This window comes from Aegilops tauschii, chromosome 3 (assembly GCF_002575655.3).
Source record: "Aegilops tauschii subsp. strangulata cultivar AL8/78 chromosome 3, Aet v6.0, whole genome shotgun sequence".
Taxonomy (NCBI): domain Eukaryota; kingdom Viridiplantae; phylum Streptophyta; class Magnoliopsida; order Poales; family Poaceae; genus Aegilops; species Aegilops tauschii.
In genome coordinates, this window is record NC_053037.3 from 582,566,517 (window position 1) to 582,594,066 (window position 27,550).

At 47.8% G+C, this 27,550-nt stretch overlaps 3 protein-coding genes and 1 non-coding gene across 4 annotated transcripts; 3 read left to right on the plus strand and 1 right to left on the minus strand.

The window, feature by feature from the left end:
* The first annotated feature begins 473 nt into the window (after positions 1-473).
* LOC109735226 (chitinase CLP) lies at positions 474-1,872 on the plus strand. The gene has a single exon (XM_020294465.4). The coding sequence runs from the start codon at positions 532-534 to the stop codon at positions 1,756-1,758; it is 1,227 nt and encodes a 408-aa protein (XP_020150054.1). The 5' UTR covers positions 474-531; the 3' UTR covers positions 1,759-1,872.
* A 547-nt stretch (positions 1,873-2,419) lies between these two features.
* TRNAR-UCG (transfer RNA arginine (anticodon UCG)) lies at positions 2,420-2,493 on the plus strand. The gene has a single exon. It is a non-coding gene; the product is annotated as a tRNA-Arg (tRNA).
* An 11,967-nt stretch (positions 2,494-14,460) lies between these two features.
* LOC109735323 (chitinase CLP-like) lies at positions 14,461-15,717 on the plus strand. The gene has a single exon (XM_020294566.3). The coding sequence runs from the start codon at positions 14,461-14,463 to the stop codon at positions 15,715-15,717; it is 1,257 nt and encodes a 418-aa protein (XP_020150155.1).
* A 10,342-nt stretch (positions 15,718-26,059) lies between these two features.
* Positions 26,060-27,346, minus strand: LOC109735415 (chitinase CLP-like). The gene has a single exon (XM_020294656.4). It carries the CDS (start codon positions 27,308-27,310, stop codon positions 26,060-26,062), a length of 1,251 nt encoding a protein of 416 aa, XP_020150245.1. The 5' UTR covers positions 27,311-27,346.
* Between the last annotated feature and the right edge of the window lie 204 nt (positions 27,347-27,550).

Sequence of the window (27,550 nt, forward strand, 5' to 3'; positions counted from 1 at the left end):
TCACTTCAATGTACACCGCAACTTTTAACACCAAAGTGATCATTTACGTCAAGTTCCAGCACCACCGATGTAACTGACTCGTAAACTAATGTTGTAAAGTTTTCCTAGTCGGTGGCCCGCCGAATTTTACTCGCAGCAGGAGAGAAGTGCTAGTCAATTTCTGGTGGCCCTACTTTTGCTCGGCCGCCGCACATAGGAAGGGACGAGAGCGTGAGTGAGAGTTCGGCGCCAAACACGAGAAAGAACAATGTGGTGGGGTAGCGGCCCCCACATGCGTGGACTGGATGCGAGTCCTTTCTGCACGCAACTTGTGGGATCATGTTGACGCGTAGGATCAGCTTGGTTTGTCTATCCACATGCATGCATATCTCCCCGTCGTCATCCCGTGTACGCGTCGCCATTGAAAACCGTGTGCTGACTGCTGAGGTCGCACCCCAACATGCTCCGGAGCCCACCCTATAAAGAGACGCAGACGCGCATGTCGACCCAGACATCGGCAAATAATTCCACGGTCCATTGGTGCCAGCAAAGATGGCACGAGTCCTCCTCCTCGTCCTGGCCGCCTCGCTCGCTGCGCTGGCGTCGTCCAAAGGTCTTCCGGTGCTCGCTCCGGTCACCAAGGACACCGCTACCTCCCTCTACACAATCCCCTTCCACGACGGCGCCAACCTCGTCCTCGACGTCGCCGGCCCGCTCGTCTGGTCCACGTGCGACGGCGGCCAGCCGCCGGCGGAGATCCCGTGCAGCAGCCCCACCTGCCTCCTCGCCAACGCCTACCCTGCCCCGGGCTGCCCCGCGCCCAGCTGCGGCAGCGACAGGCACGACAAGCCGTGCACGGCCTACCCATACAACCCGGTCACCGGCGCGTGCGCCGCCGGGAGCCTCTTCCACACGAAGTTCGTGGCCAACACCACCGACGGGAATAAACCGGTGAGCAAGGTGAACGTCGGGGTCGTGGCGGCGTGCGCGCCGAGCAAGCTCCTGGCGTCGCTGCCCCGGGGCTCCACGGGCGTGGCCGGGCTCGCGGACTCCGGCCTAGCGCTGCCGGCGCAGGTGGCGTCCGCGCAGAAGGTCGCCAACAGGTTCCTCCTCTGCCTCCCCACCGGCGGACTTGGCGTGGCCATCTTCGGCGGCGGCCCGCTCCCGTGGCCGCAATTCACACAGTCCATGGACTACACCCCGCTCGTCGCCAAGGGAGGTAGCCCCGCGCACTACATCTCCCTCAAGTCCATCAAAGTGGAGAACACCCGCGTCCCCGTATCGGAGCGGGCGCTCGCCACCGGCGGCGTTATGCTCAGCACGAGGCTGCCCTACGTCTTGCTCCGCCGCGACGTGTACCGCCCGTTGGTGGACGCGTTCACCAAGGCCCTGGCGGCGCAGCCTGCCAACGGAGCGCCCGTGGCGCGCGCCGTGAAGCCTGTGGCGCCGTTCGAGCTCTGCTACGACACGAAGTCACTGGGCAACAACCTCGGCGGGTACTGGGTGCCGAACGTTGGGCTGGCAGTCGACGGCGGGAGTGACTGGGCGATGACCGGGAAGAACTCGATGGTGGACGTCAAGCCGGGGACGGCGTGCGTTGCGTTCGTGGAGATGAAGGGGGTGGAGGCCGGCGACGGCAGGGCGCCGGCGGCGATCCTCGGAGGAGCCCAGATGGAGGACTTCGTGCTCGACTTCGACATGGAGAAGAAGCGGCTCGGGTTTAGCAGGCTGCCGCAATTTACGGGTTGCAGCAGCTTCAATTTCGCTGGAAGCACCTAGAGCTCTCACTGCCTGAAATAATAAGTCTGTTTATCTACACTGTATTTGTCGACTACTGCACGTGTAATAAATAAGTTCTTTTGGACATTCAATAAAATGCAAAATTCATTTGGACATTCAAGACCAAATTACTTCATCTGTTGACTTTGGATTTTTTTTTTGTTCACTTAAAATTAACCGTTAAATGACGCATGTCAACATTTCCCTTTTTTTAGACCTGTTCGCTACATTTTTAAACATTAAATATATTTCTACGCATTTACTTATTATAATAAAATTTTAAAATTTAATGCATAAAAATAGAAAATATAAGTAAAAAAATTCATATTTGTGTTCTCGAGTCCATGTCTAGTCCTTATCAAAGAAATTAAAATGAATTCCAAACAAGAGGGTGCCAAGACACGACCCCGAACATTAAGTTTTCTTTTTAGTTATGAAAAATGCAAACAAAGTCCGAAAAGAATGAAATTTGGCATGATCCTCACATATGACACCTAGAGGCTATGGTAAAAGTTTGAGAAGATTTCGCAAAAATTGTGGTGTACATTACTTTGAAATCAGACAATCTTCGAGGAAAGATTATGGTTTCGAGAGGGAACATGTCATCTTTTTTTTTTTTTGAACTGAGCAACATGTCGGTGGGAACATTTATCAGCATAGTGACCGCATAGCGCAGTGGATTAGCGCGTCTGACTTCGGATCAGAAGGTCGTGGGTTCGACTCCCACTGTGGTCGTTTTTTTTTTCCTTTCTACTGTCAAACTTCGCTTCAGGACAACAGTACGGAAAGACAACTCTTATTAGACCACGGTTTGTACCTTTTTTCTTTCAACAGTTTGACTCATGAAACACAGGCAAAATCGCAAAAAATAAATACACACACAGAACCAACTTGCAGCAAGTGCAGAAACAGTAGCACAGCACTGGATTTCCATTAAACTTCAGGCTCGGCCAAAATCGCTGGTTTATCAAGTTCAGAGTAAGGGACAATTCGCAAAAAAAAAGAAATCAGAGTAAGGGACGTACAGGGCTCAGCCAAACTGCTCCAACCGCGCAAGGAGATAATACGACCAGTGCTTTCACTAGTGTCTGTCAATGATGTATGCATGCTCTTAACAGGATATGGTGACTGTGAAGTACACCACCTGCCCGGAAGAAATATGTTAACATCTGAATCTACCAATCCACACGCCAGAGGGACTCCAAGCCAACCGCTTCGCTCTGTTCGAGACGACAGAGGCGACAGTTCCTGCCCTTTCTTTGAACACCGATGAGGCGTAAATCTCCACCCCTTTCCGTTCGCTGCTCCGGCGGCTGGTGGACAGGGGTGGGCTCACGTTTCTCTTGAGGCTGTTCCACCGATTTAGGGCTTCGATTGGTCTAATAGTACCAGTTTATTGAGATTGGTGCTGCGTCGAATAAGGTGGCCTCGGCCCCTTTCTCACCACGGTGGCGTATAGTACCAGTTTATTAACATCTGTCTCGTCTGGATGCCATTCGTTCGATCGTTAAACGTTATGTTTTCTATGTCTGGCAGTTGTCGTCTCCCATGACACCGATAAGTGGGACAAATTGATACTGGTACAAGGTTGGTGGCCCGTTAGAGGCAGATTTGAACAATATCGGTGGATTGCTTCAGATCTGGATTCAGATCGGTGCGGGGAACATCCTCGGCTGACATGCCACATCGTCAAGCGCCTGTTCTGCAGGTCTGGTCTTTGGCTCACAACGCCTATAAGGCTATGGCGCTGGCCTAGATTTTGGTTTGTTGGTGCTCCGCCTCTTTCCTTAATGTGCGTCTCAACGACGCTAACAGTCGATGGTAATTTCAATGGTTGTTTGCATGGACTTCAATGGACTTATTTGTAATATTCTATTATGTGGTGTCCTTTCTGCAAAGTTTCCTGGGTATCTATCATGTCCCGGTCATTCTGATTGTTTCTGCTGTGCAATTGTACTCTGTTTTAATGATTAATATAATATGTGCGGTCAAAAAAAAAACATCTGAATCTACCATATGCGTTCACAAACACTCGCATGAAGCGTGTATCCAAAACGGTTGACAGCTGAACTGAAACTATACATAGTAGTAATAATTGCAAACCGTGAAACAGACAAATGCAGTAAGACATTCATAGATTTCAAGGGTGCCAGAACAGTACAATCACCATTCGCGGTGGTAGATGCAGTCGATAGATGCGTTTAGGCAGGTCCGTGATTGCTGAGTTATGTTGTTCTCGACTTATCTTAAAGTTTGTTTAAAATATGTTTGTTTCCAATATAAAACTAATGAAAAAGCTGGTTCGATAAAGTTGACTATCATGGGATTACAAATTAAGCCACAGGTTGTAGTTTTCTAATTGCAGTTGATTATGTAACCAACTGCAATATCTTTTTCAATGGGATTTTCTACGCATATCACTATCTTCATAATATGTATATTTGCATCTCAAGTATTCCCTCCGTTTTTATTTACTCCGCGTATTAGCTTTGGTCAAAGTCAAGCTTTGTAAACTTTGACAAATTTTTGAAACAAAAATATTAACATATATAATAACAAATCAATACCATTAGATTCATTATTGAATGTACGTTCACATTATATAGATTTGTTCTGGTAAATGTTTATATTATTTTTTATAATCTTGGTCAAACTTAGCAAACTTTGACTTCAATCAAATCTAATATGCCGACTAAATATAAACAGAGGGGGTATTTTTGTCCTTTTTATTTTATGCGATAAGACAATCAGCATGGTCAATGATCATTTTTTTTATTGCAAGCGACAGCTATTCCAAGTTGGTTGATTGTGCTCTAAGAATGTAGTCAACTCTCCAGCAGGCCAGCACATGTACGCACATTGTATGGTCGAAGCTGTGTACCGTGACCGTACCACTGCTCCGACATCAATTAATCTTTTATAAGTTAGGCGTGTAGCTATTGGTAGCAGTCAACTTCTTTGCTGTGTGAACAGTGAGTTCATGCACGTCCTGTGGGCTAAATACAGAGAGGCGCTGCTCCAAGTCAAAACTCAAAAGTCAACAATCAAAGCAAGTCACGTGCTTCCACAGCCATCCAGAATTCAGCACAGTCAAATAAAACTGGCCGCAGCCTAGATGGAAGAACAATGGGAAGCTAGTATCCCGTACAAATCATATTTTCTCAACGAAGAAAATAAATAAATATCAAGAAGATACTGATTACACATGGCTCCTGCAACTACTTGATATCAATAGCTAGTGAAGACACTGAGGACACACGCAACTAAATTATCAAAAGAAGAAGAAAGAAAAACAACTAAGATCCATGCCAAGCAATCACACCATCCCTGGAAAAAAAATCAAGACTATGAGGATGATTCATCAAAAGCAACGCCCACGCGCCTGAGCCACCTTTGACGAATCCAACTAGTAAATGCCGGACCATGAGTTTTCACCCCATGGATCAAGTCCGAACAACCTTCATGCAACGCCATCAACAAGGTAACAATGAGAAAAAAAAACCATCATTGCCAACTAGAACCAATCAAGGTCATACCTTGGGTTTTTCACGTAGAGCTTGAGGCTGGATACTCGAGCAAGCATCCCTAAACAAAGTCCATATGTGTTGCCTCCACCAGTTGCTGGCCCAACGAAGACAATATGGATGTGGATGATCTTGATGTGGACAAAGACACGTGACAAATAATTGTACCCATAGAAAGCAGATAACCAACCAGCATGAGTAGTTGGACTGAATGTTTCTGTCCTTGATTGATTCAGTTACAATGTACAGCATATATGAAGGGCTAGCGCTCCTAGAATTGAGGCACGCAGGCCACGAGCGCTGCCGATCCTACAAAGTAGGAGTGGACGCAGCCACTTACAACAGAAAGTATACAACGTGTACATGTACAGTTTAACACCCCCCTCAGCCGGAACGCCGTTTGGCAGGACGTTCAGGCTGGCACGAAACTCATGAAAAACCAGTGACGGTAGCCCCTTGGTGAAGAGATCCGCGAACTGAGAACTGGAGGGGACATGGAGCACGCGAGCTTCGCCCAAGGCAACACGATCACGAACAAAGTGGAGATCAATCTCGATGTGCTTAGTCCGCTGATGCTGCACCGGATTCCAGGCTAGGTAGGAGGCGCTGATGTTGTCACAATAGATGACGGTGGCACGCGTAGGCGGACGCTTGAGCTCATGTAGGAGTTGACGGAGCCAGCAAGATTCAGCCACGCAGTTTGCAACACCGCGGTATTCCGCCTCCGCACTCGAGCGTGACACGGTCGGTTGGCGCTTGGAGGACCAAGAGATGATGTTGGCGCCAAGGAAAACGCAAAAACCCGAGGTGGACTTGCGAGTATCGGGGCAGCCCGCCCAGTCAGCATCAATATATGCGAGGAGGTCCGTGGAGGAGGACTTGAAGAACTGAATGCCATAGTGCGAAGTGCCTTGGAGGTACCGGAGAATCCGTTTGATGAGCTGCATGTGTGTGTCACGAGGTTCATGCATGAACGAGCAAACTTGTTGTACCGCATAGGCAATATCTGGGCGAGTGAGAGTGAGGTATTGGAGCGCTCCGGCTAAGCTGCGGTAGTATGTGGGATTGGAGAGGAGGCGACCGTCATGAGAAGATAGTTTGGAAGTGGTGTCGATAGGAGTGGACACTGGCTTGCAATTTAGCATGTTAGCCCATTCAAGAATTTCAAGGGTGTACTGTTGTTTGTGGAGAAAGAGGCCGGAGGAGTTGGGTGTGACATTGATGCCTAGGAAATGATGTACGGGACCAAGATCCGACATGGATAACTCCGGTTTGAGAGCATTAATGATGGTGGTTAAGGTGTGTGTGTTGCTGGCGGTAAGGATGATATCGTCGACGTACACAAGCAGGTAAGCAAGGGACGAGCCACGATGAAGTATGAACAAGGAGCAGTCACTCTTGGCGGCAGAGAAGCCAAGAGACAACAGGAATGCCTTGAAACGAACAAACCACGTGCGGGGGGCTTGTTTCAAGCCATAGAGAGACTTACGCAGGAGACATACGTGGTCGGGATGAGTGGGATCAACAAATCCAGCCGGTTGCGAGCAGTACACCGTCTCCTTGAGATCATCATGGAGGAAGGCGTTTTTGACATCCAATTGGTGAATTGGCCAGGAGCTGGATGTGGCAAGAGAGAGCACAACGCGAATGGTGGATGGCTTGACCACCGGGCTAAATGTTTCATCATAGTCAATGCCCTCTCGCTGAGTGAAGCCGCGGACAACCCAATGAGCCTTGTGCCGTGCCAAGGAGCCATCCGGATGAAACTTGTGCCGGTAGATCCACTTCCCCGTGACAATATTCACACCTGCAGGCTTAGGCACCAAAGACCAAGTAGAATTGTTGATTAAAGAATTAAATTCCTCTTGCATAGCATGGCGCCAATTGGGATCACGGAGAGCAGATTTGTAGGTGGGAGGTATGGGAGAAATGGCTGGTGTGGAGGAGTCAGCGAGAAACAACTTCTTAGGCATACAGTAGCCACGTTTGGCCCGGGTGATCATCTTGTGGGAGTTACGTGGTAGCGCAGTAGGTTGTGCATGGCAAGGGAGATGTGGCGAGGGGGTACTGGCTGTGCATGCCTCGGAGTCCGAGGTAGATTCTGTTGGGCCCGCGGCTGATGGCGCAGAGGGAGCGGGCGCGGACTCCGCGGAGGCAGGGCCTGCAGAGCCGACCGGCGCGGAAGGCGAGGTGGATCGCGCAGGAGGGACGGGGGAGGCAGGCGCGTGGAACAAGGGCGATGCGCCGCGGGATCCGTGCGAGGTAGTGGGCGAGACTGGGTCGGGAGGAGTGGTGGGACCGGGCGGTGAGTGGAGGCTTGCGGGGGGCGGAGCGGCGCGTGCGGGAGCAGGTGGCTGGGGGGGGGCAGTCCGAGGTGAGCGGCAGATCCGAGGAGGATTCGGCTGGGTTGGTGGGGCGCACAGGATCGGGTGTGGCTGGGGTGCTGTGTGGCCATGCAGGGGGTGGTACGTAGGGAAAGGAGGATTCGTCGAAAATGACGTGGCAAGAAACAATGACGCGACGAGTAGTCAGATCAAAACATCTGTAGCCCTTATGCTCTAGAGGGTAACCCAAGAAAATGCAGCGGGAGGAGCGGTGGGAGAGTTTGTGTGGCATGGTAGCGGATGTGTTGGGAAAACACAAACAACCAAATACGCGAAGATGGTCATAGGTGGGATGAGTACCGTGGAGAAGATAAAAAGGTGTATGATCCTCAATGGCTCGAGAAGGGCGTCGGTTGAGGAGATAGGTGGCCGTGTGTAGTGCTTCTACCCAAAATGGAGGAGTGAGGTTTGCTTGGAGAAGAAGGGTGCGGATGACGTCGTTAGTGGTGTGTATAAGGCGTTCGGCCTTGCCATTTCGGGGAGAAGTGTGTGGGCAAGAGAAGCGATAGACGACGCCGTTGGAGGAGAAGAAGGAGGGGAGTGAGGAGTTGATGAATTCTCCACCATTATCACATTGCATAGCCTTAATGATGACATTGTATTGTGTGTGGACAAAGGTAAAGAACCGTTGTAGAATAACAGAGGTGTCCGATTTGTGGCGCATGGGAAAAGTCCAAGAGTAGTGTGTGAAATCATCAAGCACAACTAAATAATATTGGAATCCGGAAAAGCTTACAACGGGTGACGTCCACAAGTCACAATGTATCAAATTGAACAGGACAAATGTTTTGCTAAAGGAAGAGGGAAAGGGAAGGCGTGGTTGTCGGCCTAACTGACAAGCATTACATGGAGAGTGGGCTGCATTATTACAAGAGCTAAGAAAATCCTTGGCCAAGGTGGACAGAGAGTGCGCGCCGGGGTGCCCAAGTCGGCGATGCCACAAGTCCGACGTGGATATGGTGAGGGCTGCTGGTGGAGCGCTGTTATTGCCAAGAAATGGGTAGAGATCGCCGTCGCTAACGGAGATCAGGAGCACCTTCCGTGTTCGAAGATCCTTCACAAGAAAACCACAAGGGTAAAATTCAATGGAACAAGAGTTGTCTTTAGTAAAACGACGAAGGAAAATAAGGCTAGTGACGACGTTGGGAGAGACGAGCACGTCAGTAAGACGAAAGTTAGAGGGTGGGAGAGTGGTGGATCCGGTGGCTGTGACTGGAATATGATGCCCATTGCCGACAAGAATGGAAGAAGGAACATGCTTTAATGAACCATACTTGGTAATGTTACTTGGATTGCCTATCACGTGGGAGGAAGCACCACTGTCGAGGTACCACTCGGGCGCGGGGTTGGAGGGGAAGCCGCCATTGCTGTACGCGGCATTGAGCATCGCAGCGTGCTCCCAAGATGGCTGCTGGGTGGAGTAGAAGGGTGATGGAGCCATGGGCCCATGCTGGTACACGGGGTACGCATGTGCATGGGATCTAGGGTGCGGCCCGAGCACGCCAGCGGCGTTGGGCGGAACCCATCCAAAGCGCAGGGGCGGCAGCGCCATGCCGTAAGGGGCGAAGTAGCCGGTGAAGGGCGCTGCAGGAGGGGGCGGGTTGCGCCCGGAGTTGTCGCCACGGCCACGGCCACCGCGGCCACGACCAGCTGGTGGAGTGGGCGGATGAGGAGCGCCACGGCCACCACGGTCACCACCGTCACGGTCGTTGGAGTGGTCGGAGGGGCGATCACCCCGATCGTTGGCGGCGCGGGCGCCCGTGCTGGAGCTGCCACCAGTGGATCCACCACCGATCAGGGCGAAGGCCGAGGCGCTCTCCTCGGCCGCGCGCTGCTCTTGGGACTCTTCGGCGAGGATGACCCGGGAGAGGACGGTGTCGAAGGAGAGGCCCTGATCGCCGAGGACGATGCGGATGGTGTCGAGCCGCTTGTCGAGGCCATGGAGAAATTGGGTGGTGAGATCCACCTCAGTGGCGGCGTGATCGATGTCGGCCAAGCCATCGGTGAGGAGCTTCATGCGGCGCGCGTACTCGGAAACTGAGAGATCACCTTGCTTGAGGTTACGATACTGGCGATTGAGAATCATGTATCGGGCAGCGTGATTGGCGAGGAAGAAATCCTTGATCTTGTGCCAGAGAGCGAAGGTGGTGGTGGCGCCGACGACATGGTCACACATCGTGTCAGAGAGGGTGGCGTAGATCCAGAGGACGACGTGGGCGTCCAGCTCGAGATAGGCGGAGGTGGCGTTGGGAGGGGGTGGGTGCTCGATGAGGTAGGACACGCCGTAGCGAATGAGGACCATGAGGAAGAATGTCTTCCATTTGTGGTAATTGTGATCGGCGGGGTTAAGAAGGAACTTGATGTGATTGGTGATGTGGTCGCCGTAGATCAGCAGACGTGGCGCAGGGACAGTGGGAGGAGCGGTGGCGCCGGAGTTGAAGAGGGGGGCAAACTGGGTGCCCGAGGCAACGGAAGATCCACTCAGAAGGAAGGGTGTAGTGCCGAAAACGAACGGCGGGGAGGAGGCAGCGGAGGAGGAGGAGTTTGTGACCGCAGCAGGCGCCGTGGGGGAGGAAAGGGAGCCCGGCGAAGTGGCGGAGCTTGTGGCGGCGGAGGAGTCGGGTGCGGCCATGGAGAAACCTGGAGTCTGATACCAAGTTGGACTGAATGTTTCTGTCCTTGATTGATTCAGTTACAATGTACAGCATATAAGGGCTAGCGCTTCTAGAATTGAGGCACGCAGGCCACGAGCGCTGCCGATCCTACAAAGTAGGAGTGGACGCAGCCAATTACAACAGAAAATATACAATGTGTACATGTACAATTTAACATGAGTCACCGCGGAATCATGGACACCCGTTAACACACACATGGCGTAGAGAGAGAGAGAGAGAGAGAGAGAGAGAGAGAGAGTTCACGCGTACCGCAAAAATCTCACATCGGGACGCTCGGACAGCCCCACACCTTCATCGCTGATGTGAATCGTTGGTCAACTTTTGCATGGCCCCCGACCCTAAGAAGATACACCACGTGCCGTCACTTGTGCCACCATAGCCGCAATCTTCTACTACTTTCTTCGTCGCGACACCTGGTACGACTACATATGCAAGTTCTACATCTAATTAATAACTAATTCAGGGACATATGTGCTCTGTTATTCAAAATCCAAATCCCATAATAATTTCCAAAAAAAATTCATCGTATCTTTTATAAAAAAATATACAAAAGTTTATAGTCAAAGTTGATACTTGTTGGATAAACAAAATATGCAGTATTTTGCAACAAGAGTGTACTTTAATACCAGCTTATATTACACACAAACCAATGAGGAAACTGAAATTGCATAAGAGTATTCTATATTCATGACTCCACAATTTCCATGTCATGTGAGATCACCCTTGGGATGCCCGGCTTCTCTCTGACCAATCTATCGACCAGGACGGCAATACACATTGTCAACCATTGCAAAAGCAATCCTACTGGTGGAGCTATGCCAAACAATCAGGTGAGACAAGTGCATTGGTTCCTACTCACTTGTGTCGACGCCTCACTATTACTCCAGCATGTATTCATTTCTCTTTTCTGATATTAGGTCCCACTCAAGCACTCCATGCATGACTCTTGGATTCAGGCTCCTTCCCCCCAAACAAAAAACATGTAGTTTATTTCATTTTGATAATTTTGATGATTGATATCTTAAAAAAAGAACTAGACTAATCTTGTATGAATTTAAAATTAGTTTAATTTTTATCTTTTTCAAATCATATTTCAATCAACTGAAATAAGTGTGAAAAAATTTCCGAAGTTGAGTAAAATAATTGAAGTATGTGTTAAATGTTTTTCGGAATTAGTTGAAATAGAGCTGAAACAATAGAAAGATATGTGAGTATTTATGAACTACAATGGAAACTTTTTGGAAACAACGGAAAGTGAATAAAAATTATGACTACTTTTGGTTTCACCCTTTCAATTATATTTCAATCAAATAGGATATGCTTCAAATATTTTCTAATATTGAGATAAATATGTGTTAAATGTTTCTTGAAATCGTTTGAAATGAAAGAAAGGCATACTAATGTTTATGAACTATAGTTGGGAAATGTTTTGAAACAATCAAAACCCAATGAAAAACAAAAAAATTTAAATGAACAGTATGGCCAGTTTAAATTTCATTCTTTTATCCACATCTCTATCAATTGAAACATTTAATAAATATTTTTTGATCGAGAGAAAAAGGTAAAATGTATGTCAAACGTTTTTTTGGTGTGAAATTGGTCAATATTTCATTGAAATAGTCAAAAGATGTTGGGAAGAAAAGCAATGAAAATTTTGAAGAAGTTAAATGTATGATAGTTTATATTTCATTGTTACAATCATATTTCAATGAACTGGAATATGAGGAACTACAGGAGCTCTGCCTTTGCACTAAGAAGAAGAAAATTGACCAAATTATAAGGAAAACTGGCCTAAAACCGAATTGAACTTGAATATGTTTTAATATTCTTTGTAACTAAGAGAAGTAATGACCATGTGTGTTAATTTCTCCTGGAATTGATCAAAATTGTGACTGAAAATAGTAAAACATGTGCAAACGTTTTAACAATTCCAGCTACGAACTATTTTTGGAGCAATGAAAAATAAGTGAACAAATGGAAAACTTTGAGTAAAAATATGACTATTCAAATTTCATTGTTTCAATTATATTTCAGGCAACCAGAATATCTGCTATATATTTTCCAAATTTAGTGCAATAATTAAAGTATATGTTAAATATTTTCTAAATTGATATAATGAATCATTTTGAAGTGGTGAAATTATAAAAATTGAAAAATAAATGAATAAGAAACATGAATGTATAAATAGATAAATTATTTAAGTCATATTTCAACGAACTTCACAAACATTTCACTGGGATTGCAGATAAGTCTCAATTATTAAATCCTATTTCTATCATATTTATCGGTCAAGGTAGCCTTTTTCACCATCTTTTATTGTTAAATGTGAACCTATTTGCGTAAAGGTGTACTTCAAACATATTCTTAAACCATACATTACAAATTTACAAATGAGATCTAACATAGAAATTAATATCCAAGTAATGTCCCTTGAGCCTTTCTGCTCGTGCCTTGTGTGTCCCCCTTTTGTACTTTTGGAGAGCAAGTTTCACGACTCCAAGCCTCACATTTTAAGATGTTTATTTCGATATCCAAAGTAAAGTCATATAAGTTTGGTGATGGTCTTATATAGTCTATAGGTCTATGGTATGTACTCTTCAAAAGTGTTGTGCGAATTAATTATTATACTAATGATTTATTTTAGGAGTTCCTTTTTAGTCGCACCTTAACTTTGCACTAAGGACTTTATTGCTATTACCGGTGTGCGGGTGCATGTAATGTCTATGTAGATAGAATATCCCGTGGAAACCAAATTACAGTGGATAAAAGTGAATCCACATGAAAACATTTTTTAAAGTTAAAAAAAATATCTTGAAGACAGGGTTTTTGATAAACACGTAAGTGCTCAAAAGAAAATTTTGCCTCGCAAATTATTGTGTGTCTGAAATCGGAATTTTGCATGCCCTATTAATATACTTTATTTTTTCCTCGCAAAAGAAACATACTTTAGTTTTTAGATATTTTTTGTACTTTCAAACATAATATTCACAGAGTTTTATTTGTGCATTGATTTCGACAGGATACTCTCTCGCTCGTACAGGGAAAGTGCAATTAGGTTTAAAACATGGGGTAACGTGCAATGATCACCCATGTAATTGATTTTTTCTTATTATATACGGCTCACTATGCATTAACAAGCCGAGTCTGGAGTCTTGAGTCTCGATCTGGTTGATTGATGGCTTGAACTGCCCGTACTGGATAGTATCATAAACTATCATGCGTATGATACTGTCTTCGTAATGCATAGTATCATAGATTAGTATGTTAGATAACAGGAGGGGCGTTTTAGCTCCCGGGTGAACAGTAACGCAAAATAAAATATTAAATATTTTCAAAAAGAATCTGAAATTTTTTGTGGGTGGTCGTGTTAGTGTCGCAAGCATGCCTGACAAATTTCATGTGAAATAAAGCAGCAGTGTTTTGTCGGTGAAAAAGACAAAATTGGGGTGACCTTTGGTGTTTGATTTTTTTTTCATAGGCCAAAATGCTTAACCTTCTTGCCTCAAAATTTGCAGGTAGCATTCGGATATGACGAAGAGAACATAAAAATTTTGTCTTGATTTTCTTGACATTTCAAAAATTATTTTTGGGCCAGAGAGCACGTGCTCTCGGGAGCCAAAATTTGAATTTCCTGTTAGATAACGTTATATATTGTCATGCATGACATATAGTGGCATAGCATTTGTTATGATACGCAAGTCTTTCATTCTTATCTCAACAAAATTGCCAGTTGGCATGCATGATAGTAGCTGTGATACTCCCGTTCCGGACAGCCTCGGTGAATGTATATCACAGAGCATGGTCTGTCTAGGGCTCTGCATACGCACATTGCATGCATCTTCCTGTGTACGCAAGCCACATTTGGACAGGAACCGACACTGTGCGTCGGCCGCACGCCAAACCAATTTAACTGTGAGCAGCACACTGGTCACCGTCGACGGTGGTCGCCAATTAATCCGGTGTGCAGAGATGGCACATGCTCGGATGCTCAATACCAGAACCCACACGGTGCGTATAAAAGAGACGCACATACATGCATGTCGAATCAGTCATCAGTTCCACACTGACAAATCAATCCGTCGTCCCGATCGATCTTCACTGGCCATTGGCGCAAGAAAGATGGCACGAGTCCTCCTCGTCGTGGCCGCCTCGCTGGTCGCACTGGCGTGGCCGGCGTGGTGCCAACGTCTTCCGGTGCTCGCTCCGGTCACCAAGGATCTCGCCACCTCCCTCTACACCATCCCCTTCCACGACGGCGCCAATCTCGTCCTAGACATCGCCGGCCCGCTCGTCTGGTCCACCTGCCAGCGTGGCCACCTGCCGGCAGAGCTCCCGTGCAAGAGCCCGACCTGCCGCCTCGCCAACGCCTACCCCGTCCCGGGCTGCCACGCGCCCGGCTGCGCCCGCGATTGGCGCGGCGACAAGACGTGCACGGCGTACCCGTACAACCCGGTCACCGGCGTGTGCGCTGCCGGGAGCCTCGTTCACACGAGGTTTGTCGCCAACACCACCGACGGGAGGAACCCGGTGAGCCAGGTGAACGTCAGGGCCGTGGCGGCGTGCGCGCCGAGGAAGCTCCTGGCGTCGCTGCCCGGGGGCTCCACGGGCGTGGCCGGGCTCGCGGGCTCCGGCCTGGCGCTTCCGGCGCAGGTCGCGTCCACGCAGAAGGTCGCCAATAAGTTCCTACTCTGCCTCCCCCGCAGCGGCGCCTACGGCAACGGCGTGGCCATCTTCGGCGGCGGCCCGCTTCACTTCTGGGTGGACGCGTCGGACTACACGCAGTCGATGGACTACACCCCGCTCGTGGCCAAGCAGGGCAGCCCGGCGCACTACATCTCCGTCAAGTCCATCAGCATGGACAACACCCGCGTCCCCGTCTCCGAGCGCGCGCTCGCCACGGGCGGCGTGATGCTCAGCACGAGGGTGCCCTACGCATTGCTCCGCCGCGACGTGTACCGCCCGTTCGTGGACGCGTTCGTCAAGGCCCTGGCGGCGCAGGCTGCGCCGGGAGGGCCCGTCGCGCGCGCGGTGAGGCCTGTGGCGCCGTTCGAGCTGTGCTACGACGCGCAGACGCTGGGCAACACGAGGTTCGGGTACTGGGTGCCGAGCGTCACGCTGGCGCTCGACGGCGGGAGGGGCTGGAGGATGCCCGGGGTGAACTCGATGGTGGACGTCGAGCCGGGGACGGCGTGCCTTGCGTTCGTGGAGATGAAGGCGGTGAAGGCCGGGGACGGCAGGGCGCCGGCGGTGATCGTGGGAGGGCTCCAGATGGAGAACATCGTGCTGGAGTTCGACATGGAGAAGAAGCGGCTCGGGTTGCGCACGATGCCCTACTATATGCAGTGCAGCCACTTCAATTTCACTCGAAGCGCCTAGACCTACTGCCTCTGCCTGTAATAATAAATCTGTCTATCTACAAGTGTATTACTGGACTACTACATACCCAACATATGCTGTAGATTATGTAGTAGCCTGAAACACGTGTGAGCTGTTCCATCTTGTTTAGTATACGAGTAAAATAAAAGCACATGCCACCTGTTACAAACGGTTCATATTCCCTAAAAAAGGTTCATCAAATTTTCCTAAAGTTTTTATTGTAATTTACTTTTTAACGGATTTGCTATTCCTGCAAGCAATCGATTATTCTTCGGACAATCAATTTCTTGCCAATGCGTTGCGGAGCTTTGAGACCGAGACGGGTATTTGACATTCCTCAAGCAATTGATTTGCCATTCTATTATACTAGTCATCAACCGGTGCATCTGCACGGTCTAGCATTATACATAGTTATACTTAGTAGTTTATGAAAAACATTTATTGTACTTGCATTTTTAGCAACGTGAAATATTGACAGAAAAATTAGGACGACGATAACTACCACACGTGTGGCATCTGGGGGGTTGTGCCGCACGCCTTGTGTGGCACGGAGACAACCCCGCCCGCAGGACGGCGTCTAGGCGCATGCAGCCACAGCCCGCACGTTCGGTGTGCTGCACGATCGCCCTGCGCGTCCGCGCGAGCGACCATGCGGCCCGCACGACCGTCGCCCCTCCCCGCCTGAGCCACGCCCCTCCCCGCCTGCGAGCCACACGCCCCGCGTGGCAGTCACCACGTGTCCCCCACGATTGCCTTGGTCCGTTTAACTGCAGTTGCCATGTTGCTAAACTACAGTTGCCATGGTTGCTCAACTGCAGTTGCCATCTCAGGTCAACTGCCAGATGCCATTTTTGGACAACTGTAGCTGTTGTCATGTATGGTCTGGCCTATTACAGTTGCCATGATTTGAAAACTTTAGGAGTTGCCACCTACTAACACTAGAACAGTTGCCATGTAACACTACAAGAAGACATGGCAAAAGAACATGTTCGGGTAAATAGAGAGTTGCCATCTGCTTACTAGCACACTAGGGTAGTTGCCATGTACCCTGTAAAAACACATGGCAACTGACAGCTTTGGGTGTGGGAGAGGAGACGGGCGTGTGGGCGACGGTGGTATCTTTATGAGTTGCCACATACTAACATTAGGCAGTTGCCATGTGGCACTACAAAAAGACATGGCAACAATAACATGTTCGGGTAAAAGAGAGAGTTGCCATCTGCTTACAATCACAAAATAGGGCAGTTGCCATGTACCCTGCAAAACACATGGCACCTACTAACATTAGGCAGTTGCCACGTAGCACTACAAAAAAGACATGGCAACAATAACATGTTCGAGTAAAGAGAGAGTTGCCATCTGCTTACAATCACATATAGGGCAGTTGCCATGTACCCTAAAAAAACGTGGCAATTGACCTCGAAGAAGTCGTGGGAGACGGGGAACAGAAGTCGTGCGCGGCGTGCGGGCGCGGCGGCAGTTCAACCGCACGCCCCGACACGCAACCGCTGACCTCGAAGGGGAAACCGGCGTGCGGACGAACTCCCTTACACGCCACACACGCGACTTGTCCTACGTGGCACACAAAATCAACCTTTTCGTGCCAAGATTCATGCAAAAGGCAGTGGACGACGATCGAGGCGTGTGGGCGAGTTGGAGAACGCCCACACGTGTGGGCGTTAGTGTTTCCGAAAAATTAAGTGTACTAAAAATTCTTAATATCGTGTAATAGGTCCCATGACATATGGGAAACATAAATAATATTCCTTCAACACTTTATAATTATCTCGTAAAATGCATGGAAAGAATTTGAAGCATTTTTGTGTTTGATTAGGGTCAATTTGTGTTTGATAAACTAGTCATCAACCCATGCATCTGCACATGATAGTTATTCAAATGGTACATTAGTTGAAAACTTTTAATGAACATTTGTTGTCTACAGCCACTAGATACACTTGTTGTGTGCAGAACATTGCATGGATGATCAATATGAAAACAGATCAATAAAATCTTGAAGTTTATTTATTTAACACGCATTAGCTTGTTCTATAACTTTCAGGAAATGTTTATATTTCCTCTGCAACAAATAAAACAACATCTGTAGGCACTCAAGATATAACCCAATGTCCCATACGTAACTTAATTTTGATTGATAAGTATAATAAAAGATATGATATTTCCTTCAGTTAATATTTATCCTATTTTTTTCTTATTATGGTGTTGGATTAAGCATGGGGTATCCTTATGCTTAGAATCGTTGAATAAAATAAAGATATCACTATGCGCTTCACTAAAAAAAATATTGGCCTTAGTCTACACGCACCAAAAAACCTAACCAAGTAGTAAAGACGAAATGGAAAGTGTACTACTTCCTCGATTGCTTTGGAGTTCTATTTCTCCAGCCTCAATTACTTAATATGGAAATATAATCAGTGACACAACTGACACTTAATACGGAACGGAGGGAGTAGATGTTAACATTTTTAAATATAAAATTGTTAAACCTTATAAAGTTTAACTTTGGACAAAACATTACATCAAAATTAAAAGGAAACAGATGGAGTAAATAATAAATTGCTAGTACTCCCTCCATTTTTATATAAAAGGAAACGGAGGGAGTATTACATGTATTAACATAAAATTTAATGTCTACTTTGCAGGCTAGCTTTGATTTTCATTTACTGGAATCATTAATACGCTGCATTCATGCAAGAAAGAAATAGTAACCTGAGTGGATGTTGAGCGTGAGGAAATAGTTGAGTGCCATTATGACCTCATGCATGCAAGTATTAAACAGGTTGCTAGTATGAGAAAATATGATTAATTTTTGCCTCGATTGCTGTTGGTGGTCTTGTATAGATGCACACCATATTTTTCACAGAGGTCCTGTATAAGAAAATGAAGGGAGTGCATGTTTTGGAATTGCAATATCTTCCACATTTCCTTCAATTGATCAATTTTCCTATTGTTGACACACAAAGCGAAGCTGCACGTTTTATAACTTTATAGAAGAAAGGCTAAAGATACCCATCCACCGAGTTACAACTTGACCAAATAGGCCGTCCACGATTAAATGCGATGTCTACTCATCCATATCCTGCCTACACAACATATACAAATGGTGGAAGAAAGGTTGCATGTCCCCTTTAAAAGCCCTAATGAACCGCGTGCCTTGCCTTCCTCCAAGATCCTAGTATGTAAGACTAGCTAGCCGCTCTGCGAGATTTGCGTTGCCGAAAATAATGGCGTTTCGGTGCTTCCACAAGTTCCCAAATTGTGAGGCACGTGATGGCCGGTAGATGTTTTCTTTTATGCAGCCCAGGTTCACAAGAGGTGCACTATGTAAATAGTTGATCCGCTGGTTGGGAGGGTGAATGCCATTACCTCACACTGTCATCACTCTCAGGTGAACGTCACCTCAAGATCATGTTGGCGCCCTACAGACTTCGCAGCACATGCGAGCGCGTAGAGAACTCACCCAAGTAACTTCATTTTTGCAACTCGGGAGTACAAGATGGAACAAGAGCTGAAACATGTGAACCCTCTGCAGTAACATGTTAGAATTAATGGGCTAGGCCCATAGCAATTTCTGAAATCTCAAAGCCCATGTGTAAAATGGCAAGTGGTGGTGCTAAGTTTAGTCCCACCCCGGAAGTTGAAGAAGAGTTGGACCTCTTTATATAGTGGGTTCTCTCCACCACTCTAAGTGGTGTGTGAGAAGAGAAAGGGAAAACCACGCGAGGTGAGGCGAGGCGAGGCGAGGCGTACATGCGACATGCGCGTGAATGGTCCGCCGAAATCCGGTCCGTCTCCTTGCAGGAGCGCAACTTCCTTTTGCCGTTTTATTTTTATGTCTTGGCAGACAAGTTTTTGATTTCTTGTCCGGTAAGTATACGAATTAGAACCGAGTCGGTTTGGGATTGTGATCGCGACACAATACCGCCTCTGGTCCTAATATATATACAGCTACCGGCTGCGGCCAGAGACGCACCGAAAAACACCTAGGGTTTTGCCTCATCTCACAACTTGCGCCGCCGTCGTAGTCTACTCCATCCCTAACGCCGGCGTGCATCGGCGCGTGGGAGAGCATGTCTCCAGAACCGTTCGTCTTTACGATCCTGCACTGGGAGAGGACAAATTAGGTTTTTGGGAAGCGCTGTGCGCGACTGCTCAAATTCGTCATCACGGGTCGTCTTCCGTCCAAGTCGGGCGGTGCTACTCATCGTCGTATTCATCGCCGTCAGCAGCAGATCGTCGCCAACATCGTCATCAACACCGTCGCACCCATAATAGCTAACGATCAGTACGTCCAACATCCTCTGTCCATGTCTGTCTCTACAGCTATTGTTACGTGGTTGCTGCTGTTATGCATGTCTTGTTGTACTTCTAGTTTACTAGATTATTGGATGCTAGTATCTCTTCTAGTCATGAATTATTTACTGAAATTAATCATGAACTTGCCTAATATTCCAACAATCCAAAAACCTAATTATAGGCAATTTCCTGAGTTAACTATGGCTGGATTCGCTGATGCACTGAGGCCGGATAAGTTTATCGGTGTGCACTTTAAGAGGTGGCAGGTGAAGACCACGCTCTGGCTTACTGCTCTGAAAGTTTTCCACGCTAGTGTTGGTGCTCCAGAGGGAATGACCGACGAAGATCGGAGAAAATTCCAGGAAGCCAATACTATGTTTGTGGGATGCATTCTGAGTGTTCTTGCTGACCGTCTGTGTGATGTGTACATGCACATAAATGACGGAAAGATTCTGTGGGATGCACTGAATGCAAAATTCGGTGCAACAGATGCAGGCAGTGAACTGTACATCATGGAGAGTTTTCATGACTACAAGATGGTGAATAACCGTTCTGTGGTTGAACAAGCTCATGAGATACAGTGCATTGTGAAGGAACTTGAACTCCTTAAATGTGTTCTACCCGACAAATTCGTGGATGGGTGCATGATTGCAAAGTTGCCTCCTTCATGGAGGAATTTCGCCACAACTCTGAAGCATAAGAGACAGGAGATATCAGTTGAAAATCTGATTGCATCTCTTGATGTTGAAGAAAAAGCTCGGGCTAAAGATACTACTGAAAAAGGAGGTGAGGTTCAGCCTACTGCTAACATGGTGCAGAGGTACCCACAGAACAAGAACAAAGGGAAGAACAAACTTGTTTTCAACAAGCCTACCAAGACTACTACCTTCAAGAAGAAGAAGTTCAACAAGGCTGAGCTAGAGTGCTACGCCTGTAGGAAGCCCGGACACTTTTCCAAGGAATGCCCTGAACGTGCAGACCGTAGAGGGAAAACAAGTTCCAAGACTGTCAACATGGTGACCGCTAGCAATACTGATGGGTATGGTAATTTACCTATTGTGCTTTCAGTATTTCAATCATCTTCGTGGTGGATTGATTCGGGTGCTAACGTTCATGTGTGTGCTGACATCTCCCTGTTTACTTCTTATCAGGTCGCAAGGGATTCTTCCGTCCTAATGGGGAAGGGTCACATGCTTCTGTTCGTGGCATTGGCACGGTGGATCTGAAGTTTACTTCGGGAAAGATCGTGCAACTAAAGAACGTGCAACATATCCCTACTATGAACAAGAATCTAGTTAGCGGCTCCCTTCAATGTCGAGATGGGTTTAAGGTAGTTTTAGAGTCCAATAAAGTAATCGTGTCAAGATTTGGACAATTTATAGGAAAAGGCTATGAGTGCGGAGGCTTGTTCCGCTTTTCCCTTTCAGATTTTTGCAATAAGTCAATAAACCAAATTTGTGCTAGTGTTAATGATGATGCAAGTATTTGACACTCTCGTTTATGTCATATTAATTTTGGTTTAATGTCTCGGCTATCCAGCATGAGTTTAATTCCGAACTTCACAGTTGCCAAAGGTTCTAAGTGCCATAGTTGTGTGCAATCGAAGCAACCTCGAAAGCCTCATAAGGCTGCCGAGGAGAGAAACTTGGCACCTCTAGAACTCATACATTCTGATCTTTGTGAGATGAATGGTGTGTTGACAAAAGGTGGAAAGAGATATTTCATGACTTTGATTGATGATGCGACTAGATTTTGCTATGTTTATTTGTTGCAAACTAAAGATGAAGCATTAGACTACTTTAAAATCTATAAAGCTGAAGTTGAAAATCAACTAGAAAGAAAGATCAAGCGTCTTAGGTCCGATCGTGGTGGAGAGTATTTTCCCAAAGTTTTTGATGAATTTTGTGAGGAACATGGTATTATTCATGAGAGGACGCCTCCCTATTCACCTCAATCGAATGGAGTGGCCGAGAGGAAAAACCGCACATTGACTGACTTGGTGAATGCCATGTTAGACACTGCTGGTTTATCTAAGGCATGGTGGGGGGAGGCTCTATTGACTTCATGTCATGTCCTGAATAGAGTTCCCAACAATAATAAGGAGAAAACCCCTTATGAGGAGTGGGTTGGGAGAAAACCATCACTTTCTTATTTACGCATTTGGGGATGTTTGGCAAAGGTCAATCTTCCTATTCCTAAGAAACGCAAACTTGGACCAAAGACAGTGGATTGTGTCTTTCTAGGGTATGCTCAACGGAGCATTGCTTATAGGTTTTTAGTGGTAAAATCTGAAGTACCTGATATGCATGTTGACACTATAATGGAATCTCGTGATGCAACATTTTTTGAGAACATATTTCCTATGAAAGATATGCATAGCATTGCTAGATTTTCTTCTGAGATAATTCCTGAATCTAGTACAACTGATGAATATTTTGAACTATCACATGAGGAAGTCCTTGAGAAGGATAACAATGAAGTTCCTATAAGGAACAAGAGACAAAGGATTGCAAAATCCTTTGGTGATGATTTCATTGTATACCTTGTGGACGACACACCCAAGACGATTGCAGAAGCATATGCATGTAGATGATTGGAAAGAAGCTGTTCATAATGAGATGGACTCAATTCTTTCTAATGGAACTTGGGAACTAACTGATAGACCATATGGTTGTAAACCTGTGGCCTGTAAGTGGGTGTTCAAAAAGAAGCTAAAGCCTGATGGTACTATTGATAAGTACAAGGCGCGGCTAGTGGCCAAGGGCTACACTCAGAAAGAAGGCGAAGATTACTTTGACACCTATTCACCCGTTGCTAGAATGACCACCATTCGAGTGTTACTTTCCTTGGCTGCCTCTTATGGTCTTATCATTCATCAAATGGATGTAAAGACAGCTTTTCTCAATGGAGAGTTGGAAGAGGAGATCTATATGGATCAGCCTGACGGGTTTGTGGTAAAGGGTGAAGAGAGAAAGGTGTGCAAGTTGTTAAAATCTTTGTATGGTCTGAAACAGGCACCTAAGCAATGGCATGAGAAGTTTGAAAGAACTCTGACTTCTGCAGGATTTGTCATTAATGAGGCTGATAGGTGTGTTTACTATCGCCATGGTGGGGGCAATAGTGTCATATTATGTTTGTATGTGGACGACATACTGATCTTTGGTACAAACATTAATGCAATTAATGAGGTCAAGTCTTTTCTATCAAAGAGTTTTGACATGAAAGATCTGGGAGAAGCCGATGTAATTCTAAACATCAAACTTATTAAGGATGAGAGTGGGATTACATTAACGCAATCTCACTATGTTGAGAAGGTCTTCAACCGATTCGGTTTTATGGATAGCAAGCCTTCTCCAACACCTTATGATCCCAGCGTGACACTCAGAAAGAACAAGAAAGAAACGAGAGATCAATTAAGATACTCTCAAATTGTCGGTTCACTCATGTACTTAGCTAGCGCTACAAGACCAGATATCTCTTTTCCTGTGAGCAAACTGAGTAGGTTCATCTCCAACCCGGGTGATGATCATTGGCATGCACTAGAAAGGGTCTTGCGCTATCTGAGAGGTACTATGAGTTACGGAATTACTTATTCAGGGCATCCTGCTGTGCTAGAAGGATACAGTGATTAAAGTGGATCTCCGATGTTGATGTACTCTACGCAACAAGTGGGTATGTATTTACTCATGGTGCTGGCGCAGTGTCATGGAGGTCTTGCAAGCAAACCATATTGACGAGGTCAACTATGGAAGCAGAATTAACTGCTTTGGACACAGCTACTGTTGAGGCAGAATGACTGCGTGAGCTCTTGATGGACTTGCCGGTTGTTGAAAAACCTGTACCGGCTATTCTTATGAATTGTGATAACCAAACGGTTATCGCTAAAGTGAACAATTCTAAAGATAGTGCAAAGTCATCAAGACACGTGAAGAGGCGTTTGAAGTCTGTCAGGAAGTTGAGAAACTCCGGAGTAATAACTGTTACGTATATACAAACAGACAAAAACCTGGCAGATCCCTTTACAAAGGGACTATCACGAAATGTGATAGATATTGCATCGAGGGAGATGGGTATGAGAGCCATAGATGTTACACCATAGTAGTAACCCAACCTTTGTGATCGGAGATCCCGTGAATTAGGATCTGGTAAGAACAAGCTATTGGTTAACTGAGGAGAGTAATAACTAATGATCGTCTTCAAGTGAAGATGCAAAACTCTCAGAGCTGTAAGGCTCAGATCTGTAAGGCAGGTTGGCAACATGCCTTAACGTGGTTCTATTGGCTATAATTAGCAAAGATGCTTTCCTATAGATCAGTCTTGAAAGAACACACCTATATGAGTTCTGACTGTAAACGTCGCAGTCTATGATATTTGGGTGATCTCTAGTAAGCTCACGAAGAGACCAGGGAGTATGACGTATAAGCTCCAAACCGCGGGGTAGCCTACTGGCGGTCAGGTACTGGTTAAGACTTTGAGTGAAACCTGTTCACACAAAACTAGCAATTCAAGGCATAGTCCATTGTCAAGTTGTGAATGGATGTAGCTTAAAGTTCTAGGCAGAAGTTCAACTTAACAGTCTCTGCTGAAACACTGGTATATTAAACAAGTGGTGAGAGAAGGCAAATCTCTAAATGGGTATTTGAGATCTGGTGGGGGATTGTTAGAATTAATGGGCTAGGCCCATAGCAATTTCTGAAATCTCAAAGCCCATGTGTAAAATGGCAAGTGGTGGTGCTAAGTTTAGTCCCACCCCGGAAGTTGAAGAAGAGTTGGACCTCTTTATATAGTGGGTTCTCTCCACCACTCTAAGTGGTGTGTGAGAAGAGAAAGGGAAAACCACACGCGCGCGCTCGCTCGCCTCGCCTCGGCGTGGCGTGGCGAGGCGGCGGAGCGCAGCTTCCTTTTGCCGTTTTATTTTTATGTCTTGGCAAACAAGTTTTTGATTTCTTGTCCGGTAAGTATACGAATTAGAAACCGAGTCGGTTTGGGATTGTGATCGCGACACAATACCGCCTCTGGTCCTAATATATATACAGCTACCGGCTGCGGCCAGAGACGCACCGAAAAACACCTAGGGTTTTGCCTCATCTCACAACTTGCGCCGCCGTCGTAGTCTACTCCATCCCTAACGCCGGCGTGCATCGGCGCGTGGGAGAGCAGGTCTCCGGAACCGTTCGTCTTTGCGATCCTACACTGGGAGAGGACGAATTAGGTTTTTGGGAAGCGCTGTGCGCGACTGCTCAAATTCGTCATCACGGGTCGTCTTCCGTCCAAGTCGGGCGGTGCTACTCATCGTCGTATTCATCGCCGTCAGCAGCAGATCGTCGCCAACATCGTCATCAACACCGTCGCACCCATAATAGCTAACAATCACTACGTCCAACATCCTCTGTTCATGTCTGTCTCTACAGCTATTGTTACGTGGTTGCTGCTGTTATGCATGTCTTGTTGTACTTCTAGTTTACTAGATTATTGGATGCTAGTATCTCTTCTAGTCATGAATTATTTACTGGAATTAATCATGAACTTGCCTAATATTCCAACATAACACACCATGCAGTGGAGGAGGATCCTCTAACGTTCGGCACCCTACCGTTCTTTCACTGACATGTGGGTCCGTTGAGAACCTGGCCCACATGTCAGGTGCCCAATGGCACACAGGGCACGGCAGAGTAATAGTTCTTCTAAAGACTGAGCCGGCATATCATCTTGAAATTTACGAAGTCACCGTAGGCATTTCGTCATCGACGAAAACGTCTCCTTCCATTGAATTCGAGCATCAGGACTTTAACCCTGGTGGGCTGGGGATACCACACAGTCCCTTTAACCATCCAACCACAGGTTGGTTCGCGTTATCCTACCTGTTATTTGTCTGAACAACACACAAACAAGTTCGAGAAAATTAACCATGACAAATGGACTTGCATAGAACCTCACGACAAATGTAGCATATATCCCGTAGTACTAGTTCAGCAGTAGAGAACTAGAGATACAAATTTTATTTTATCAATCACATAGAAGAGGAAGTCTAGCCGGTCCGGGTGAAGTTGAAGTGGCCACACCGCGTGAAGAACGGCAGCCTGAAGAACCCGAGCCGCTTCTTCTCCATGTCGAACTCCAGCAGGACGTTCTCCATCTGGAACCCTCCGATGATCACCGCCGGCGCGCTGCCGTCCCCGGCCTTCACCCCCTTCATCTCCGCGAACGCAAGGCACGCCGCGCCCCCCGGCACATTCACCATCGAGAGCAAGCCGTTCATCGAATAGTTCATCCCGCCCTCGAGCGCCAGACTGATGTCCGGCACCCAGTACCCGGTCCGCGTGTTGGCGAGCGACCGCGTGTCGTAGCACAGCTCGAACGGCGCCACGGGCTTCACCGCGCGCGCCACGGGGCCGCCCTGCGCACCCTGCTGCACCAGGGCCTTGGCGAACGCGTCCACGAACGGGCGGTACACGTCGCGTCGGAGCAAGGTGAAGTGCGCCTTTATGCTGCTGAGTACCACGCCGCCGGTGGCGAGCGCGCGCGCAGGGACGGGCACGCGGGCGCCCTCCACGGCTATGGACTCCACCGAGACGTAGTGCGCGGGGTTGCCGTGCTTGGCGACCAGCGGCGTGTAGACCAGCTCCTGCGTGTAGTCCACCCCCGGCTGCGCGGTGAGCTGGAGCGGGCCGCCGCCGAAGATGGCCACGCCGTTGCCTTCGCCGAGGCGGAGGCAGAGCAGGAACTTGTTGGCGACCTTCTGCGCGGACGCCACCTGCGCCGGCAGCGCCAGGCCGGAGCCGGCGAGCCCGGCCACGCCCGTGGAGCTACGGGGCAGGGACGCCAGCAGCGTCTCCGGCGCGCACGCCGCCACTGCCCTCACGTTCACCTGCCTCACCGGGTTACTCCCGTCGGTGGTGTTGGCCACGAACCTGGTATGGTCGAGGCTCCCGGAGGCGCACACTCCGGTGACCGGGTTGTACGTGTACGCCGTGCACGTGCCGTCCTTGCGCCTCTCCTGCTCGCAGCCTGGCTCGTGGCAGCCCGGGACGGGGTAGGCATTGGCGAGGCGGCAGGTGGGGAACGTGCAGGGGAACTTGGCCGGCAGATGGCCGGGCTGGCACGTGGACCAGACGAGCGGGCCGGTGATGTCGACGACGAGGTTGGCGCCGCTGTGGAACGGGAGCGTGTAGAGGGAGGTGGCGGGGTCCTTGGTCACTGGAACAAGCACCGGCAGACCCTGGCTCGACGCCGGCCAGGCAAGCGAGGCTGCCAGGACGAGGAGGGCTACTAGTGACATCTTCCTTGCGCCAACGGTCAGAGATTAGAAGGTCGATCAGGTGGGGTTGTGGATTGGTTTGTAAGTTGGAACTGCATGTGTGGACTCTGGATCGACGTAGCTCTTTATATGATGGGTTCCGGAGCATGTTACCATGTATGGGCGATCTCTGCACACCGGATTTAATGGCGATCTCCGCGGACTCGACGGTGACCAGTGTGCTGCTCATAGTTAAATTCTTGTCCTATGCGCGCGAGTCAT

What these genes read in the sequence shown, in the direction of transcription:
- LOC109735226 (XM_020294465.4), top strand. Translation starts at nt 532, where the DNA reads ATGGCACGAGTCCTCCTCCTCGTCCTGGCCGCCTCGCTCGCTGCGCTG.
- LOC109735323 (XM_020294566.3), top strand. Translation starts at nt 14,461, where the DNA reads ATGGCACGAGTCCTCCTCGTCGTGGCCGCCTCGCTGGTCGCACTGGCG.
- LOC109735415 (XM_020294656.4), bottom strand. Translation starts at nt 27,310, where the DNA reads ATGTCACTAGTAGCCCTCCTCGTCCTGGCAGCCTCGCTTGCCTGGCCG.